Source organism: Musa acuminata, chromosome BXJ2-9, assembly GCF_036884655.1.
Source record: "Musa acuminata AAA Group cultivar baxijiao chromosome BXJ2-9, Cavendish_Baxijiao_AAA, whole genome shotgun sequence".
Classification (NCBI taxonomy): domain Eukaryota; kingdom Viridiplantae; phylum Streptophyta; class Magnoliopsida; order Zingiberales; family Musaceae; genus Musa; species Musa acuminata.
Window position 1 is genome coordinate 46,940,001 of NC_088346.1, and position 18,597 is coordinate 46,958,597.

Consider the following 18,597-nt stretch of genomic DNA (forward strand, 5'->3'; position numbering starts at 1 on the left):
TGATTCCAAGCTTTTACACTTGAGATAAAGACAACAAGCGTGCCGTCTGGGACTTTTGTAGTTCAAACTACAGTTGAGCTGTCTCTATCGAAGTCATCTCCTCTTCCGTAATCATCTACGCGTTACTGTAGGAGACATCACAAGAACTGAAACCTGCTCAGCAGCTAAAACCACGGTTCAGAGGAATCATCGACAAAGCTGATATAAGTTCATAAATGTAGGCGCGATTACCTGTTCTTTGGGCAACAATGACGTCGATATATTTGAAGCGTCTTATATATATATATATATATATATATATATATATATATATATATATATATATAGGACAAATCATTTGAGGGGTCGCTAAGCACCGATCCATATTGTTGAATTCCATTCATATACTTCAAATTTCCTAACCCGATCATGTTAAGCATAGTGCGTTGTCAAACCATACATAGGCCAAAGTGAAGTTAAAATGGACAGGATAAAGGTTGACCTTCAGATCGACAAAACCCTTACGACACTTGCGACAAGTCTATCGGTAATGGCAGGAGATGACAAACCATATCACATCGATGTTCTCAATTATTTCTAGTATTCTTAATTACGTTTCCTTCGATGTGTGTTGAGAAAACAATTGAATCTTTTTTTATTTCAGGTATTTGACAAAATGTTTTTTTAACCCAATTTATATTGAAAATTTTGAGGTAATGAACACTTACTATTGTCCACGTTATAGATTTTTATATACTCATATTACATATATATATATTTATATATATATATTTATATTTATATTTCAATTTATGATTATAATACATCTTAACATTTGATTCCATGTATCTTTTTTTTATATTTACATTGTTTATTAATGTTATAATGTTTTATTATTTTATATTGATATTATCTTACATCTACTATAGATTATATTTCTTTTTCATATATATTTGTAATATTTTATACAGAGACTTAATAATTGATAACCTATTGAAGACACGTCAACGACCAAATACCGTCAACATATAATATAACACATCTCCACCACAAAATAGGAAGTAGAACCTTAGCCAATTCGATTAATCAATTGGCACTCTTGATTATAATTATCATTTTATTTATTTTTTAAAATAAATTTTAGATTTTATCAAATGAGGTGAATATCAGTCCATTCATGAGTAGCTCTTTTATATTCGAATCAATGTTATGACTCGAGTCCAATATGTTAACTGATCTATCAGTTTTATTTAACTTAAATCACTAATCAAAATATTTAAATTGAGTTAGATAATAATGAATCGATCCGACCTTTATAAATCAATTTTATTATTATCAATTTTTAAATATTACACCAATGATTTGTAAATCGATAATATGAGATATCCAATCAGATACGATAACTATGGAGAGCAGCACCGATCTGTATCAAACCACGTTGGTGACACAATTTCTAATGGTTTTTGAGCTACCATGACAGCAAGTTTGAGAACATGTTCAATCACATTCGTCTTTAAGCGGTCATTAACAAAACTCAAGATTCGCCATGCCACGCTACGTACTTCCTGCATGCATATATATACTCCAAGATTCCCAAGTACTACACAGTTGTCCACATGTAGACCTTCATCATCTACTCCGTAAAATGTTGTGTGGGTGGCGAGCTTTAGTTTTATAGATCTCTAGGCTTTAGTAAGGGAGAGAAATACATGAATAATAATTTGGGTGCTTTTGTATTTTCTCTAAGCTGGCTAGAGAGGATGTTTCCCAAGAGAGAAAATAAAAATATATAATTTTTTTTATGTTTATATAAAAGCATATATAATGTAATTATGCTTGAGCTATGATAACTGAAGTGTTTTAGAATTAATTGATCTTATATGATGAAATATTATATTCTTGATTGTAGATCTTTGAAAATTATTTTGGCTCTGCAGTTCTACTCTCGTGGAGTTGTTGATGTCAGACTCATGTCAATAATCCAACCACCCTTTTATACTATCTTGCAAACTATGTATACTTATACTGCACGCTTGTTAGAGGAAGCCAAGCCACAACCTTCCTTCCCCGAGTTCTCTTCTCAAGTCTCAGAACTCGAAGAGCATCGAAGCAATGACAGAGAAGGTGATCAAATTCCTGACCACTAAATTCAGCTTCTTCTTTTCCTTCTAATGTGTTTGTGCGAGTTGAGTTTCGTACATCATATTATTCTTTAGTTTCTATTGTTTGCTGTGAGATCTTCATATTTCTCGGCCTTCGGAGTTGTGAGATCGTCTTATGGTTTGTGTTCGCTTGCATTTACTGTCAGGTCTCCACCTTGATCATAGAAGCGGATATCGGATGCTCATGTTGTTACAAAAAGATCCAAAAGGTTCTTTGCAAGCTCCAAGGTAAGCAAGCAGCAACCCCTTGTGCGTGCTGTTGTATTAGGTGGTGTATATGGACTGAGAGGTTACTGATGATGCTGCGATGTCCTTTGTCATGGAATTTTCTACGTTGAGTTCGAGAGAGAATCCAGTCCATCAATTACAACGAGAAGGATAACAAGGTCACTATCTCCGGCCCCTTCAATCCCGAGTGTCTTAAGAAGAAGCTGCTTTGCAAGCTGTGCAAGGTGGCGAAAGATATCAAGATCAAGCCGGATGACCCACCGCCGCCCCCGCCGAAACCCATAAAGGAACCCAAAGAGCCTGTCAAGATTATCTGCTGCTTCAAGCCGTGGCCAGACTGCTGCTTCCGGCCATGCCCTTGTTTCGAGCCAAGCAAAGGCTGTCGCCGGTGCTGCTCCTGTGGTTGGATGTGCTGCGTTGTCGCGCCATTCTGCGCTCCGGAGCCCAAGCCTAGCCCGCCGAAGGAAACGAAACTTGTTTGCTGCGGCAAGCCATGGCCGTCCTGCTGCTACAAGCCCTGCCCTTGCTTTGAGCAAACCCATGGCTGCCGCCGGTGCTGCTCCTGTGGTTGGATGTGCTGCGTTCGAGGGCCGGTCTGTGTTCCACCGCCCAACCCCTGCCCGTCGTATTGCCCTCCCAGGGCTTGCCCATCGGAGCACTGCTGCTCCAAGCCAAGCCCGCCGCCGAATCCATGTTTCCATGGCTACAAGTTTGTCTACGAGGAGGGGCCGCCGCCAGATCCATGCACCATTATGTAATCTTTAATCGACCTCTCGTCTGTCCTTTGGTTCCAATTCCCGTACTTTCTTTCGGCCGCTGAAGAGTAGTGCAAGCGACGAAAGACGTAAATAAGATCGTAATGCCGACGAGATCATCCCATCCGATCTTGTGGATTATGATGGTGAAAGAGAGATCCAAGAAGCTTGGTTTTCGATGTGTTTACTTGAGTGGAAGTTTGTGTTTCGATTTGTGTCAGCTTTGTCCAGAGCTGGTGTTTAAGCTGATAATGATTCGCATCCGTATGGTTTTATACTGTCGGAACATGTGAGTTTCAAAAAACACTTCTAAATATAAAAGAGATCTGATGAACTTATGAACCCATTCCCATAATTCTCAATTAAGACAAAAATTCAATGCGGTCCAAATGAATAAAAATTACCAATAGAAACGGAACCAAAGGAAGCCTAAACGAGCAGAATCAATCACAAAATACATTCACCAAGCTCATATTTCGCCCAGGAGGGGAAAGGAACGATGATACTGAACTGGTGGCGGAGAGTGGTACCACGAGAGGCGGTTTGTTGGCTTTGACGGCGGCGACGCCGAGGTCGAGGCAACAGCGGAAGGCGACCTGCATCGGAATAGCTACAGCAGGTTGCTGCGGGGGTCGTCGTCGACCGTTGTCGCCCGGCCAAATTAATTTATAGATTAGAATGATTTGGAATGGATCGTTGCTGCATTTGTACTTCAATTTTTTATCATCAAATTTCTTTGATATAATTATAAAAATAAAACATTTCACAACAATATTCTTATGATCAGATCTTAATATATTTTTACTATTAAGATGAATATATTCCCTTTTATCTGGCAATATAGGTATTGACAAAAATAATTTTGGAATAAAGTAATGACATGCATCTTTCAAGTAATGATGGGTGTTTCCGTGGACATCAATATGCATCATATCCCCATGAAGTATTGGAATGACTTAAATCGTGTTTTGAATCATTTCTTGGTCAACTAGCAAATCCCCAATTCTTATTGACGCATTCACAACTAATCTCTCTTCCCAAATGCTCATACCGTTGCAATATTTTGTTTGGCTTGACTTTGAAGCTCTCGAATTTACGTATTCACGTGAACATGTCACACTTCTTTCCCGTATTAAATGTTGACAAGTAGGCCAAGTTACTTGACATGTTTTCCTCGTCGTCTTCCTCGTGGAAGACGCAGTCCAACTTGTCGGGCGGCAACGAAGAAGCCGGGCTCAACCAGATGGTGGTGGACACAACCCCGTCGTAAATTGGTTAAACGGGCTGAAACAGCAGGCGGAGCTGCTGGTTTTGACCGTCTCCGAATTCAAACACTGGACTGAAGCCCACAGAAACCTCCCCAACCTGCTTGTAAACACCCTGTCAATTCATTTATCTCTTCATCCTCCTCTCTATATAGCCAGCCCTTCACATGCAGTCCTTGACGTGCCATTCCATCGCAAGTAAAGCTTCAGCGAGTCGATCATCTTCCGATGGGTCGTTGGGTGAGACCAGAGGTACGTGAGTCTTCCTTTTCCTTCCCTTCTTCCCCTCCACGCCATGGATCATCGTCTTACGGCGGAAGCTCTTTGTGATCTCGACAGGTTTTCCCGCTCATGGCGGCGATGACCTTCGTGACGAGTATGTGCGTGTTCCAGCTCACGCGGAATATGCTCATGAACCCTGATGTCAGGTAAGTCGACGCATTTCTCTCCAATCCTTTGCAGTGTGATCGATCAGACTTTATCCGATAGTACCTGTTAGCTAAGCAACGAGAGTTCTTTCTTTGCCTTGCAGGATCAACAAGACGAATCGCACCACAGCGGTGCTCGAGAACGCAGAGGAAGGTGAGAAGTATAGCCAACACAGCCTGCGCAGGTTCCTCAGCCATCGCCCCCCCGAAGTGTTTCCGGCTCTCAATCGCTTCTTTTCCAGCGCTGACGAATAGAGTAAAGCCAGCAAAGCAAGTATATGGTAGGATTGCAAGTGATGTGTCATGTCCATGTCTCTAAACTCTAGATTTGGAGTCCTCAGTTATCTAACAAGTCTGTATTGGTGAATTCTTATTAAAGGAATAAACTAAGTTGTTATCGGAAGTTAATTATTTTTTATTTAGATTAACTAAAATTGTTATAATTTATATCGGATTTTATGGGAACGGCTGTCGGTTTTAATAGGCTTTTTACAGTGCGTGTTGAACCCTTTAATTATATTTGAAATGAATTCAGATAAGAAAAATAGAAATCTAAATTAGATTTCGTATAAAATTCATGCATATCCATTATTAAATGATAATTAAAATGAGTGAACTTTTTTTGATACATGCATCAATCTCGCCTATTTAATTGGGGCTCTAGAAAGAAAATTAATTTCGTATTTTAAGAGCATTGACCCTATCAAGTCTTATGTTATTAAGGGAGTTTAGTGCGTCAGACGTCGTTGACGCGGAGCCCAGTTAGCCAATTTATACGGGCATGCACCTCTAACATGCTGAGGTGGCAGCATGCTGGGCGTCGGATTTTAGATGTACGGTCAGGAAGGGTTGCTTTTACGGAAACTGTTGCCGTAGTGGTCAGAATGGTCAACCAGTTGACTCTCCTACGGTTAAGCCTTCAGCGGAGAAGACGCAGCAAAAGTTCGATGCACACCCGTTTCGGTATTGCCGTCTGAGTAGTTCCCGTGTGATTGGTTAAAAGGCTCAGCCCAAAGTGGGGCACCCGTAGTTTCCGATTCATAAGAAAGGTGAATGAGTGGGTGGTTCACCGGGAGTGACAGAAAGCACGGCCGTCCAGTTGGCGGACCGGGTTTCCCGTTGATGTGTCGACGCGTGTCCTTCCTGCGGGCGCCTGCAATCCAGAACGTCCGTTCTCCGCCACTGTGTAACCGTCCATCTCCCCGGTAAACGTGGCACTCGGTGCTCCGATCCCGCCACCGATAAAAAGACTGTAAAGCCCTCGCTCCGAAGCGGAAGTCGTAGCTGCCGACTCATGGGCAAATGCGTATTTCTACACAGAATCTGGAGGCAGACACCAACGTAACTTTCGGTAACCCGAAGGCTTTAACCGCTGGTGAGTGGCGAATATAAAATTAATCGGGGTTTATTTTTTGAAACGGAGAGTTCCAACTGCTATATAACCGCTCGCTCTGACGCTCTTCTTCCCTCGCATCCCCGTATCTCGCTCTCATCCTCATTCCACGCCCATCTACCTAATCCCTCGAATATCTCACCTTTCTCGCTTTGCTGATCCAATGGGTTCCTCCCAGACGATGGACTCTGCTTTCCACCTCTTCCTTCTCCCGAATGCGTCGGCTCTGCCTTCGATTGCGGCCGTTATCGTCTTCGCCATCTCTGTCCTCTGGCTCTACCCCGGCGGCCTCGCGTGGGCGCTCTCCAGAGCCGACCGATCTATCCCCGGACCCCCGGGGCATGGTCCTCCCCCTCTCCGGTTCCGCCGCGCACCGTGTCCTCGCCAGGCTCGCCGAGTCGCTCAAAGCCTCCGACTTGATGGCCTTCTCCCTCGGCTTCACACGCTTCGTCTTGTCAAGCCACCCCGACACAGCCCGGGCGATCCTCAACAGCTCGGCGTTCGCCGATCGCCCTGTCCCTACGAGCTCCTCTTCCACCGGCGAGTACTGGCGCAATCTCAGGAGGATCACCGCCACCTATCTGTTCAGTCCGACGAGAAGCATAGGAAGGTCATCGGTCAGCAAATGATCCACGACGTAATGGCAAGCACAGAGACGAACGGGATCGTGGGGATAAAGAAAGTTCTGCACTATGGGTCTCTGAACAACGTGATGATAAGCGATTTTGGCAAAAGATTCGATTTTGGGAAGGTCGAAGTAATGGAGTTGGAAAGGCCGGTCACGGAAGGGTATGAGCTACTTGGCGCGTTCAACTGGAGCGACCACTTTCCTCCATTAGCGTGATGATTTCAAGAAGATGCTCTAAGATACGATCGAAAAGGACTTGTTGCATGCACGAGCGTGGGATGATAGCACTTCTTTCGCTTTCGATTTGAGTAGTCGAAGAAAAAAGTAGAAGGAAATGTGAGAAGTGTTTTGGAGAGAAGAAAAGATCTCTGAATCATTTACAACCATTTAGAAAAAAAATATAATCCTTTTATTACTTTCTCCTTATTTATTTTTATAATATTATTCATACATTTTTTATATTTTATGACATAATACATAGTTATATTTTAATTTTTATAAATAGGTGGGGTAGATGCATGTATCAAAAAAATAATAATGGATATTCATGAATTTTATTCTGAATCTAAACCTAATCTAGATATCTATTTTTTTATTTGAATTCATTTCAAATCTAATTAAAAGATTTAATATGCATTATGAAAAGTTTATTAAAATTGATACCCTTTAGAGGTGTGTGCGGATATTTGTAGGATATCTTTTATTATCCGTATGATTATAAGATAATAAGGGTAAAGCATTCCTCATCTCCTTCCTATTTAATTGCCCTTATCTCTTCTTCTTGGTCAAAAGTTAGATCAAGAGAAGATAGATCGAAGGCTTCGATTGTCTTTATCTCTTCTTCTTATTCGAAAGAACTCTTATCTCTTCTTTTTGTTCAAAAGGTCCATGGAAGGTAAGGGAAATCAAAGGCTTTAACTATACTTATCTCTTCTTCTTGTTCAAGGGCAGTTAAAGCCAAGGAAAGATGGAAAGCTGCTTTCATTTCTTTAGACCTGCAGAATAGTTAGGAAATACAAATCCATGGTGTAGATATCCTCGGGAAGGAATTAAATGATGCAATATTCTGTGGCAGAGCTGAGTGTCATCTTGGAATCATAGTAGTGCATTCTTAGTCCAGTGTACATCACAAGTGCAAATAAGGTAAAAGTGTATCTTTACATTTACATGGTGAGCCTTGATATGACCTTAAGGTTGTTCTTTGACAATGGGGTAAGTAAAGTTTGATTCACAGAAAGACAGACATATTTACTGCCAAAAACAATAGATTTGGGAGTAATCTTTAGAACCCAATAATACATGAAAGATTTGCTTTCCATAACTGTGCTAAAGAAAAAGAATACTGAGATATGGCAAATATTCAACAAACTTTCCACTGCGAAGAACAGCAAAACTTTCTGCCACTGCTAAAACCAAAGAGTGAAATTGCCTTTCTTGCTCGGTGGAAGCTCAAACACAAACAGGCAGAAAACAATCATTTTATTGGCACTGAAAGGCACATTCACTCGCTTCATAAGACCTCATGAGTCCTACATGCCATTCATAAGTTGCAAGTCGCAAAGTTCGACAGAGCCGTAATTGTAGCTCGAAGTAGGTAAGCAAGTTGAAAGTTTGTGTTCTCATACATGGATTGAAACGTGACAAGTTACTTCTCAGTTGGTTGGATTAGTAGCAACGCTTACCCTAATATCATCTAATTGTCAATGAACTGAAAGATAATGAGAACGAGAACAAAACACGCTCGAGGAGAAACTCCATTTCCACATAAACATCGAAGCTCGGTGCATGACTGTATGCTGAACAGCAAAATAAAACTGGAACTCGATGGGAGACAGGAGCCTAAAATATGCACGTCACATAGAGGACTGAAACCTACAAAGGTACAAAAACCAGGAGATAAGAACACCCAAGCACCAAGCTGACATCAATCATAACTACTTAGAAATGCAAGCCGAGAGCTTGAAGCTTCTTCAGCGTCTGGGGAAGGCCCTACAGACTAAAGGAGTCTGCATCTCGAGGGACATCTTTAAGGACTCAGCCAAGTCCACACCAGTCTCCGCAGGGACCCATTTGAAGCGCTGCAGCAGCTGAGCCAACCAGAGGTGAACAGTGGCCAACGCCAGTGCTTTACCAGGGCACACCCTCCTCCCTGAACCGAAGGGCGCCAGCCTCAGGTCAGAACCCAGAACGCTCACGTTCTCCTCCATGAAGCGCTCGGGTTTGAAGTCGTCAGGGTCCGCCCAGATACGCCCGTCGTGGGTTATCGCCCACATGTTCACCATGGCCGTGGTCCCTGCGGGCACGAAGCTTGGACCGACATGAACGTCATGGACGGCGAGGCGAGCCCAGGAGAGAAGGGGGCCGGGTGGGTGCATCCGAAGCGACTCTTTTACGATGGATCGAAGGTAAGGCAGGTTGGCGATGTCGGCATCCGCGACAAGGCGCGATGATCCGACGACAGCATCGATCTCTGATTGTGCTGTCGACTGTATCTCCTGGTGCAGCACCATCCTGGCCATGATCCATTCCAGAAGTATGGCAACAGTGTCCGTTCCTCTAAAGATCATTTCCTGAGGAGAAGATAAAGAGCGGATATTAGCACTAACAATTCCGAAAGAAAGAAATTGTACACGGTAAAACTTGAGCAGAGTACTAGAGGAGTAACAACAGCCATGTCAAGCATAAAAAACAGCTACAGTCCAAAAAACACACTGCAACATCAAAAAGTAGAACAAGGAAGAATGAAACGTGACATTAGTATTGGAAACAACAAGGAAAACTATGGAAAAGGTGCTCACCCACAGAACAGCAACCATATCGGAATCAGAAAGCCTCTCTTCCTTCTCCAAATCTAGCAACACATCTACAAAGTCGCCGACCTCGTTCGTTAAATCTCCACCAGACCTCCTTCGCCTGTGCTCCTCAATGATGCTGCCCACAAACACGTTGACCCTGGCCACCAATCTCCTGCACCTCTTCCTGATACCTTGAGGATCCACCCACCTCAATAGAGGGAAGTGGTCGCTCCAGTTGAACGCACCAAGTAGCTCATACCCTTCCGTGACCAGCCTCTCCAACTCCATGCCTTCGGCGTTACCAAAATCGAATCTTTTGCCAAAAACGCTTATCATCACGTTGTTCAGAGATCCAAAGTGCAGAACTTTCTTCATCCCCACAACCCCATTCGTCTCCATGCTTGCCATTACGTCTTGGATCATTTGCTGACCGATGGCCGTCCTGTGCTCCCCGAAGGCGGCGATCCTCGTCGGACTAAACAGATAGGTGGCGGAGATCCTCCTGAGATTGCGCCAGTACTCGCCGAAAGGCGCGAAGCCCATTGCCCGGTGGAAGAGGAGCTCGTAGGCTGATTCCTTGACAGGGCGATCGGCGAAGGCCGAGCTGTTGAGGATCTCCCGGGCTGTGTCGGGGTGGCTTGACACGACGAAGCGTGTGAAGCCAAAGGAGAAGGCCATCAAGTCGGAGGCTTTGAGCGACTCGGCGAGCCTGGCGAGGACCCGGTGCGCGGCGGAGCCGGAGAGGGCGAGGACCATGCCCGGGGGTCCGGGGATAGATCGGCCGGCTCTGGAGAGAGCCCACGCGATGCCGCCGGGGTAGAGCCAGAGGACAGAGATGGCGACGACGATAACGGCGGCAATCGAAGGCAGAGCCGACGCATTCGGGAGAAGGAATAGGTAGAAAGCAGAGTCCACCGCCTGGGAGGAACCCATTGACGAAGGGCGGATCAGCGAAGCGAGAAAGGTGAGATATTCGAGGGATTAGGTAGATGGGCGTGGAATGGGGAGGAGAGCGAGATACGGGGATGCGAGGGACGAAGAGCGTCAGAGAGAGCGGTTATATAGCAGTTGGGACTGGAAGGGACTCTCCGTTTCAAAAAAATTACTCCCGATTAATTTTTTATTCGCCACTCACCTGCAGTTAAAGCCTTGGTGTTACGGAATCTTATGTTCGTATCTGCCTCCAGATTCTGTGTAGAAATACGCATTTGCCCATGAGGGCAGCCACGACTTCCGTTTCGGAGCGAGGGCTTTGCAGTCTTTTTACCGGTGACGGGATCGGAGCACCGAGTGTCACGTTTACCGGAGTGATGGACGGTTACGCAGTGGCGGAGAACGGACAGTCTGGATTGCAGGCGCCCGCAGGAAGGACACGCGTCGACACATCAACGGGAAGCCCGATCCGCCAACTGGAAAGCCGTGCTTTTTGTCACTCCCGGTGAACTACCCACTCGTCTACCCGGTCTGGCTGCTATATACAAAAGGGTATGTAGAGTAATTTAGCCTGCTCTTAATACATTCATTCGATAACCCGAAGATTAACCTTTCTTATGAATCGGAAACTACGTGTGCCCCACTTCGGGCCCGGTCTTTTAACCAAGCACACGGGAACTACTCAGACGGCAATGCGCAAACGGGTGTGCAGCGAACTTTTGCTGCGTCTTCTCCGCTGAAGGCGTAACTGTAAGGATGGGGACACGCGACGGCGGAGGCGGCAGAGGGGAATGGGGCCCACGGCGGTGGGCGGCGGCGCCTCGCGATGCGCCGGCGCATGGAGCTACTAAAGTTTAAGAGGCAGCGGCGGAGGCAGGGGCCCACCTGGGCACGGTATCCGATGCGTCCCCACAACTGTCCCGCTCGTGATGGTTCGTGTGCCGTCGGCGAACGGCACGCTGCACGCGGCCGCCCGTTCCTCTCCGCCGTCACCGACGCCCTCAACTCCTTGACGGAGCCGCTGAGACGTTATAACAGGTGACGACGCCCACGAGGCTCGTTTGAGGCGGGGGGGTTAACACAACTCGTCCCACCCGTTCCCAGTTTTACACCGCGCCGGGGCCTGCTCGCGCGGCCTTAGATTTGGCGGCAGGTGAGCGACACGAGGAGGACATGGATAGGTGGCGGTCCCGCGGGGGGGGCCGGAACTCGGAGCCGTGACATGATATGACGGGAGGCGGTGGTGGTGGCTGGTAAGGCGTTGCAGGCAATGGATGATGCAGGAGGAGGAAGGTGTGGAGGTAGTACAACAACAGTGGCCGCCGCGTTTGGTGGTGGTGCGTGGGGGTTTGGTGGGTGGGTGAGTATTATTTGCATTGATGAGGCGTCTTGTTGTTGATTGTGACCGTGGTTGGGCCATGCAGCAGCAGCAGCAGCAGCATCCCCGACTCCTGCTTTTGGAAGAAAAGCGACGCTTCTATTATTTCTGATGAGCTCATCATGTGATCGCTTCCAAAATAACACCCCATCTTTTCCCATTTTACTCCAAAAAGGGTCCCCTCCTTCATATATCACATTTCTTTAATAACCGTGCCATCAATAAAAAAACATTTTTTTCATGAAAAAAATCAAGATCATGTCATGAAAATAGTTATTGGCTTATAAATTAATTATTAGCACTTAGAACACCTCAGCAACTAATCAAAGTATCCCATGAACATAACCATCATGCCGTATGATTGGATGATTTTTTTTTATTGGCTTCTAAAATAATAGATATGATAATAATAATGTGGTATGATTGGAAGCCATGATTTATTTTAGAAGTCACGGTTATAAAATTTTGAAAAGTTAGGCATTATTTTTTTAATTTGATTCTAAAATTTGTTATTGTTGAAGATTTTATTTTTTAGACAAAATTTTCAATAAATTTTAATCAATAAATACGATATAAATTGATTTTAAATATTTTTTTTAAGTTTTCACTTTTTCACTTACAACCTTCCCTTTTGTTTTATTCTCTCATCTCTTATTTCATTGCCACCCACCACCTCCACTTTGCCACGAGGCTCAATCACTTTCTCCCCATGGTGTCGCCACCTCATCTCATCTTTTCTTTGTTATGCCCCTAACTACTTCTAATCATCTCTATCATGAACTAAGTTGATTTTGTCTAAGTCGTGTGACACCCTTGTATGTTTATTTATAAAAGATAGTCTTTTGAAATCTTTTATGGTCTGTTAACGACCTATAAAAGAGAATATAGGTTATAAGAAGCGTTTAACTCGAGATCCTATAAATATTTATTTCAGCAAACAATTGATAAGCAATGTAAATTATAAATATAGAATTTACAAGCTTCGAATTATTACATGACAAAGGGTCCAAGGTGGTTCGTCATAGCCATAAGTCTCTATAAGTACTCATATGATACTATTGCAGAATAATGTAATGAATTAGCCCTAGACACTACCCCAAAGACTCATCTAGCCATGTGTCACCCGAGTAGCTCTTAGTTGCTATGTTGGCTAATACTCCATACCACTCTATGAAGCAAAAAAAAAACCCTAAAATGACTGTTTGGATGGTTTATTTCTTGACAGTTTTGCCTCTACGCGATGATTGCACACAACCTATATTTACAAGCCTAAAATGACTATAAAAACTAACTAAAATGGAGCTGCTCAGCCTACTATAAGCTTTTTATATGTTATGTAAAGCTTGAACAAAATTAAAAGATAGGAACAAACACGAGCATTACATCGAACTCCCTATTTATAGTTTTATCTAGGACATTCTCCTCCACTTATTTTTCGATATTCTTATCGAAACTTTTGTGAATGTTACATCTCCTTGTCTTTGCTGAATCTTTAATCTTTTACTCTAATTACAGCACACCTCTTGGCTCTCAATTATCCTTTATTGCTATTGTTGAGCAATCAAACTTTGATCTGCTATGCTGCTTCAGCTCACCAATAGCTCTGACTCTGGTGTAGGGTCAATCGAGTTGTGCTTATCTTTACTGATTCATGTAGATCTTTCAAATGAAAAAAAAGACATTCCTTGATATGTGTTAGTCTCTTAAATATCTCATACTACTTAAACTGGGTGTATGCTTATTAGAGCTTTAATGAGCATCGTCTCATAAACTTTGAAGTTTTTAAAATCTTTCCTTCACAAAATTTGCCCATTGATTTTTCTTCCAATTAGTTGTCATCTCCAAGTAGGTTTACATCACTTTATCTTTCGATTGATATTCTATTAAGAAATTAAATAGATAATTTACTCTCAATATCACTAATCATAATTGGTAAAGATTTGATAAATATTATCTTCCACTAAAATTTTTTGAAGGGTCTTTAAACCTATGTAGAGCTCCTCTGCTAGATAAATAAGAGAAATAGGGCACTTAGTTTCACCCATTCTTTTAAGAGTTGAGTAAAAAAGCAAATGTTACTCGACTTCACCCATCTCCTTAAGGGTTGAATTCTATGCATCGAGTTGGTTACTATCCTTTGTCTGCTCTTTACTCGTACTTTCAAGTACCTAAAGTGTTTGCACTCATTGCGTTAAGTTAGTTACTATGATTCATCTTCTTATTATCATCGAATTTCTAAAAGACAAGAAGTTTTTCTTGAAAAGTGTAAAGTTTCACACTAACTTAGAGACTAGTCTCCAATAGTTTTGGTCACCTTAGGGATTGTACCATCTTCTCCATCATTTTTATTGCATACTCCTTTGAGTAAAAAAGGTACAACATTACATACTACCTATTTCATTCCATAGTTGAGCACTCCTTCATCAAACCGAAGTCCTATACTTTTGGCTTTTTTGATGAGAAGCCTGTTAACATCGGTCTTATAAAGTTTCATGTCCTATGCACTTCAGTCTTGGCTTAGTACTTAGAGTTTATCTATACATTCTCTATCTCCTCGACCCCTTTCATGACTAAGCACTCTCCCTTCATGAGAGTAAAGAAATTAATAACTCCATATAAGTTTTGTCTCTATGGTTCCATGATACTACTATGCTCATGGCCTTATTATTTGTTGCTTCACATTTGCATCCCTTTCTTGATAATAGGTAAGTCCATCTCTGTGGCACTTCTCTAAGTCTATCTTCATTCTAATCGATGCTTGGTTTTGGGTAGCTAAGTCTTCTTGAACTCGTTGTTACTTCTTTGACCCATTCGACCACCTACTTCAACAACTTTCTATTTTTCGAGTAATTTTCCTTAGTCGATGGAAAGATAAACTACAACTCCCATGAATGGCCTTCGCCATTATATTATAACGCTCTCGTCGATTATGTTCTCTTTTGCGTTTTTGGAAGCAATATTCACTTACTTGCCCTTGTCCTCTAACTTGTCGGTCTCTCTTAAGTGGATATAAGTTATAGAGTAGTTCAGCTCTCCAACCGTTTTGATCATATATCTATATGATCAAGTTCCTTTCATAGGACTCACTAGTATTTGTACTCAAAATTCTTCCTCAATGGTACATAACCCCCATATGCTGATAACTAAGGCTTTTATCTGATACAAAATTTGATACATGCATGGAAGACTAATCTTTATGGTACCATAGTATTCATTCCTTAATTCCATAGCCTTTCTTATCGCCATATTGTTCACGAAAGTGGAGCTCCTAATAGCTCTTAATTATACCTTTGTATAACCAAGTCTCTCATGGGATCTCTCCTATATATGTCGCATTGCCTTGAACTATTCTACCATAATCTGCTATACTATATCACCTCATGGTGACATCTTCATTGCAATATGATCTTTGTGAGATGAACTCAAATTACGATCTCTCCATATGTGGCCTCTGTTAGTACATTGCAGAGCCTATACCATCTTTGATTATGTTTGCTCTTTTGGTAATCGACATTCATCTACATACTCTTGGGTCATACATGGATGAAGCACACCTCTAGGATAGTTTACCGCAAGGCAACCCTCGAAGTCTACTAACTTCACTGAAGTTGGTGCATCATTATTTGTATCTTGGACCCTTGCCCCTAGCATAATCTTTACTATGCATCGTTTCTTTTGTGGCAACTCAAATGGTAGCATTATGACAGATTTATGAGTACCCACCTTTACATTTTTTATCTCTTGACAAGGTCTTTTAACCCTAACTTCACCTTTGCATGCTGAGTCATTTTAGTTCCTTCATCAAATGCTTTGTTTAGACAAGGTATATATGCCTTGAAGTTCCATTCGACTTTGGCATCATGTAAGATGAGTCCGCTCCATCAGAATAAGAGACCTATGGAACAACATGATCTCACTCTTGTCTCTACAAGAGTTTATGTCATTGACCTTTGTCCAAGAAAAGTTTCTTGCCTCCACTTTATATTCAATCTTTTATGTTGATTATCTTTATATGGGTTAGTTACTTTACAAAGTTCTGCCCAAGTTGCTCCGATCCTTGATTTGTATTGAGTTGATGGTAACCCTCGTACATACTAATTTAAGGGTTAATCCTCTATTTAGTCTGATCTTTATATCAACTCTAAGTATGTTTTTGTTTGATGTTGCCTTGGGTTACTCCCCCACTTAATCTCACAATGTGTCCACCAACACATTATCTCATGTGAGATCATGCAAGGACTCCTTATCATTCACTTGGCCCGTGGAGCTTTATGGAGCTATTGTCTTGAGATATCCCTTCTCAATATATGTGGCTCGTGTTATATGATTCTTTCTCTAGAGGATCATGACGTACCCCTATTAGATGTCTGTTCTGTTCGAGCAACTCTTCTCTTCGCATCTTTCCCTTGAAAGTTTCACAGACTACCATCCATCCACTTGGACTTCTCTGCTTTACTGAACAAACTATGCACTGTTTCATCCTCGTGAATGCACTTACTAAAATGTGACTCTTTGTCAATACAGTCCTTTTTGCGCCCCTAAAAAACCTAGTAACATGCTGAACTTGCTATACACTTCAACCTCTCACAGATATATCCTTCCTATATTAAAGAAACAATTTTAATATTCTATAGTGCCGAGTTTTGGTCACCTTAGGATAGCCACATATAGTCCATTGTTCGCATACAAACTCTTGTATGAGTATTGAATTCTTCGATTTAAAATTTTCCTTCATCTCTATAGGCTTTGCATAACTTTTTCATTTGCCGAGCAACCCATCCCTTCTTGTATGGTCTCATCCTTTGCCAAACGTCTCACTTATTTTGAGTACCATTAAGTTTGGTTGTTAACATCAAGTCACAACTCGAACTTAACCATCCCAACCTTTGTGCGCTACGTATTTTTCTCAGCTCACTTGTTCTTATAGTACCTCTCACGTGAAGGATTAGTCATTACTTTAAATATCAATCTTGGATGTGTGCTCCTTTCAACGACTTATTTTCCTACATTTCAATACTCGTTTCCCTCAAATAGTTAAGCATGCTGCCTGCTCTCAACATGACCCTGGTAAGTCCCCCACATTTATATGACAAATATTTCTAAGTGTGTTTGCCTCGCTTCGATAACATAAGTCATGGACTTAACTAGTCTTACTTAAGTCGTGTAGCACCCTTGCATCTTTATCCGCAAAGTGTCAGCCTCTTTGAAACCCCATATGGTCCCTTAAGGATCTACAAAGGAGAAGATGGGCCAGAGGAAGTGTTTAACTTAGAATCCTACAAGCAACCACCTCAGTAAACACTTGATAGATAATATGAATTATAAAAATAGATTTCATAAGATTTGAATAATCGTACGACAAAGAGTCCAAGGTGGTCCGTCATGGCCAACAACTCCCATAAGTACCCACATGACACTACTACGGAATAAGGTAACAAATCAACCCTAGACACTATCCCAAAGGCTCATCCAGCTATATACCACCCGAGTAGCTCTTGGGTATTGTGTTAGTTGATATTTCATATCATTTTATAGAGCTAGAAAACTCCCAAAATGATTATCTGGATGACCTATTTTTGGATAGTTTTGCCTTTACATAATGACTGCACACAACCTGTGTTTACAAGTATGAAATAATCATAAAAATTAACCAAAATGGGGCTATCAAACCTATTGTAAGCTCTCTACATGATATGCAAAACATGAATAAAATTGAAAGATATAGATATACACAAGCATTATATCGAATACCTTATTTATAGTTTTGTCTATGAGACACAACGTCCACCTATTCCCTTGTCTTGTCCTAACTTCATTTTTTTCTAGCCTCCCCCTTCTATCCCATTGTCCTAATTTCACTTTCTCCTTTATTTCTACCTTTGTCGGCCTTACTTCCCTCTGAATTGCCTCCCTCCTTTCCCATTCTTTTCGTTGGCTCTCCCAAAATAGTTAAACTCCTCTCATAATCTCTAATACTACCTTCACCCTTGCCATCGAGCATGCCCTCGCTCTCATGTCAAGGTCTCTCCTCTTTAGTATTACCAATTTAGTCATCAACGAAGGAGCAATATTAGGCTTCATGTGGAGGCTGTTCTTATGAGAGTCTTTATTACTAGCATCAAAGTCAAATTATAAGTCAGTCGCCTCTATAACGATCTCTCATCATTGACCCTCGAACATTACAAGGGCCAAAAGGTGACATTGTCCTTGGTTATAATGGGGCCTTGGTGATACTTTGGTAATGACGGATGAGAGTGAGGCCTTTGGCAATCAATGGTGGTGGATGAGGCTTTAGTGACGGGCAAGAGCAAGGGTACATGCTCAAGGGCAACGGACAAAGGGCGAAGGTGGCTATGTCAAGATGGAGGCTATAACGAGACAGAGATGATGGTCGACGAGACAGAGTGATCTCATCTTTTAAAAAGTAAAAGATACTTTTGTAGGAATAAAATAAAGAGAATTCTATTTATAACCTTAGTTTTGTTATTTACGATCCTGTGTTATGAACTTTCAATATTTCTAGGTTATCTCTTTGTAAATAGATGCATATGCCCTAAATTTATAACGTAATTTTAAAATAATATTTTCACTCCTTACCTATAATCTCTATTTTTTTTTCCTATTTTCTCCTCCTCGTAGTCCTCCACATCAGA

General features: G+C 42.1%; 3 protein-coding genes and 1 long non-coding RNA gene across 4 annotated transcripts; 3 read left to right on the forward strand and 1 right to left on the reverse strand.

The window, feature by feature from the left end:
• The first annotated feature begins 2,009 nt into the window (after positions 1 to 2,009).
• On the forward strand, positions 2,010 to 3,344 carry LOC135623690 (uncharacterized). Its single transcript, XR_010491465.1, has 3 exons — positions 2,010 to 2,103; positions 2,288 to 2,369; positions 2,481 to 3,344. It is a non-coding gene; the product is annotated as an uncharacterized LOC135623690 (long non-coding RNA).
• A 1,201-nt stretch (positions 3,345 to 4,545) lies between these two features.
• LOC135623691 (uncharacterized) lies at positions 4,546 to 5,220 on the forward strand. The gene is made up of 3 exons (XM_065126935.1): positions 4,546 to 4,641; positions 4,729 to 4,817; positions 4,922 to 5,220. Exons 1-3 carry the CDS (start codon positions 4,618 to 4,620, stop codon positions 5,070 to 5,072), a joined length of 264 nt encoding a protein of 87 aa, XP_064983007.1. The 5' UTR covers positions 4,546 to 4,617; the 3' UTR covers positions 5,073 to 5,220.
• A 1,171-nt stretch (positions 5,221 to 6,391) lies between these two features.
• Positions 6,392 to 7,054, forward strand: LOC103999414 (cytochrome P450 78A5-like). The gene has a single exon (XM_009421171.2). It carries the CDS (start codon positions 6,392 to 6,394, stop codon positions 7,052 to 7,054), a length of 663 nt encoding a protein of 220 aa, XP_009419446.2.
• Positions 7,055 to 8,635: 1,581 nt separating this feature from the next.
• LOC135623692 (cytochrome P450 78A5-like) lies at positions 8,636 to 10,626 on the reverse strand. The gene is made up of 2 exons (XM_065126936.1): positions 9,637 to 10,626; positions 8,636 to 9,408 (listed from the first exon to the last, which is right to left on the reverse strand). Exons 1-2 carry the CDS (start codon positions 10,564 to 10,566, stop codon positions 8,809 to 8,811), a joined length of 1,530 nt encoding a protein of 509 aa, XP_064983008.1. The 5' UTR covers positions 10,567 to 10,626; the 3' UTR covers positions 8,636 to 8,808.
• Between the last annotated feature and the right edge of the window lie 7,971 nt (positions 10,627 to 18,597).

Coding starts and splice junctions, on each gene's coding strand:
- LOC135623691 (XM_065126935.1), top strand. CDS start 4,618: ATGGGTCGTTGGGTGAGACCAGAG. Junction 4,642..4,728: donor GTCGTTGGGTGAGACCAGAG/GTACGTGAGTCT, acceptor TGATCTCGACAG/GTTTTCCCGCTCATGGCGGC. Junction 4,818..4,921: donor CTCATGAACCCTGATGTCAG/GTAAGTCGACGC, acceptor TTTGCCTTGCAG/GATCAACAAGACGAATCGCA.
- LOC103999414 (XM_009421171.2), top strand. CDS start 6,392: ATGGACTCTGCTTTCCACCTCTTCCTTCTCCCGAATGCGTCGGCTCTG.
- LOC135623692 (XM_065126936.1), bottom strand. CDS start 10,566: ATGGGTTCCTCCCAGGCGGTGGACTCTGCTTTCTACCTATTCCTTCTC. Junction 9,409..9,636: donor ATATGGTTGCTGTTCTGTGG/GTGAGCACCTTT, acceptor TCTTCTCCTCAG/GAAATGATCTTTAGAGGAAC.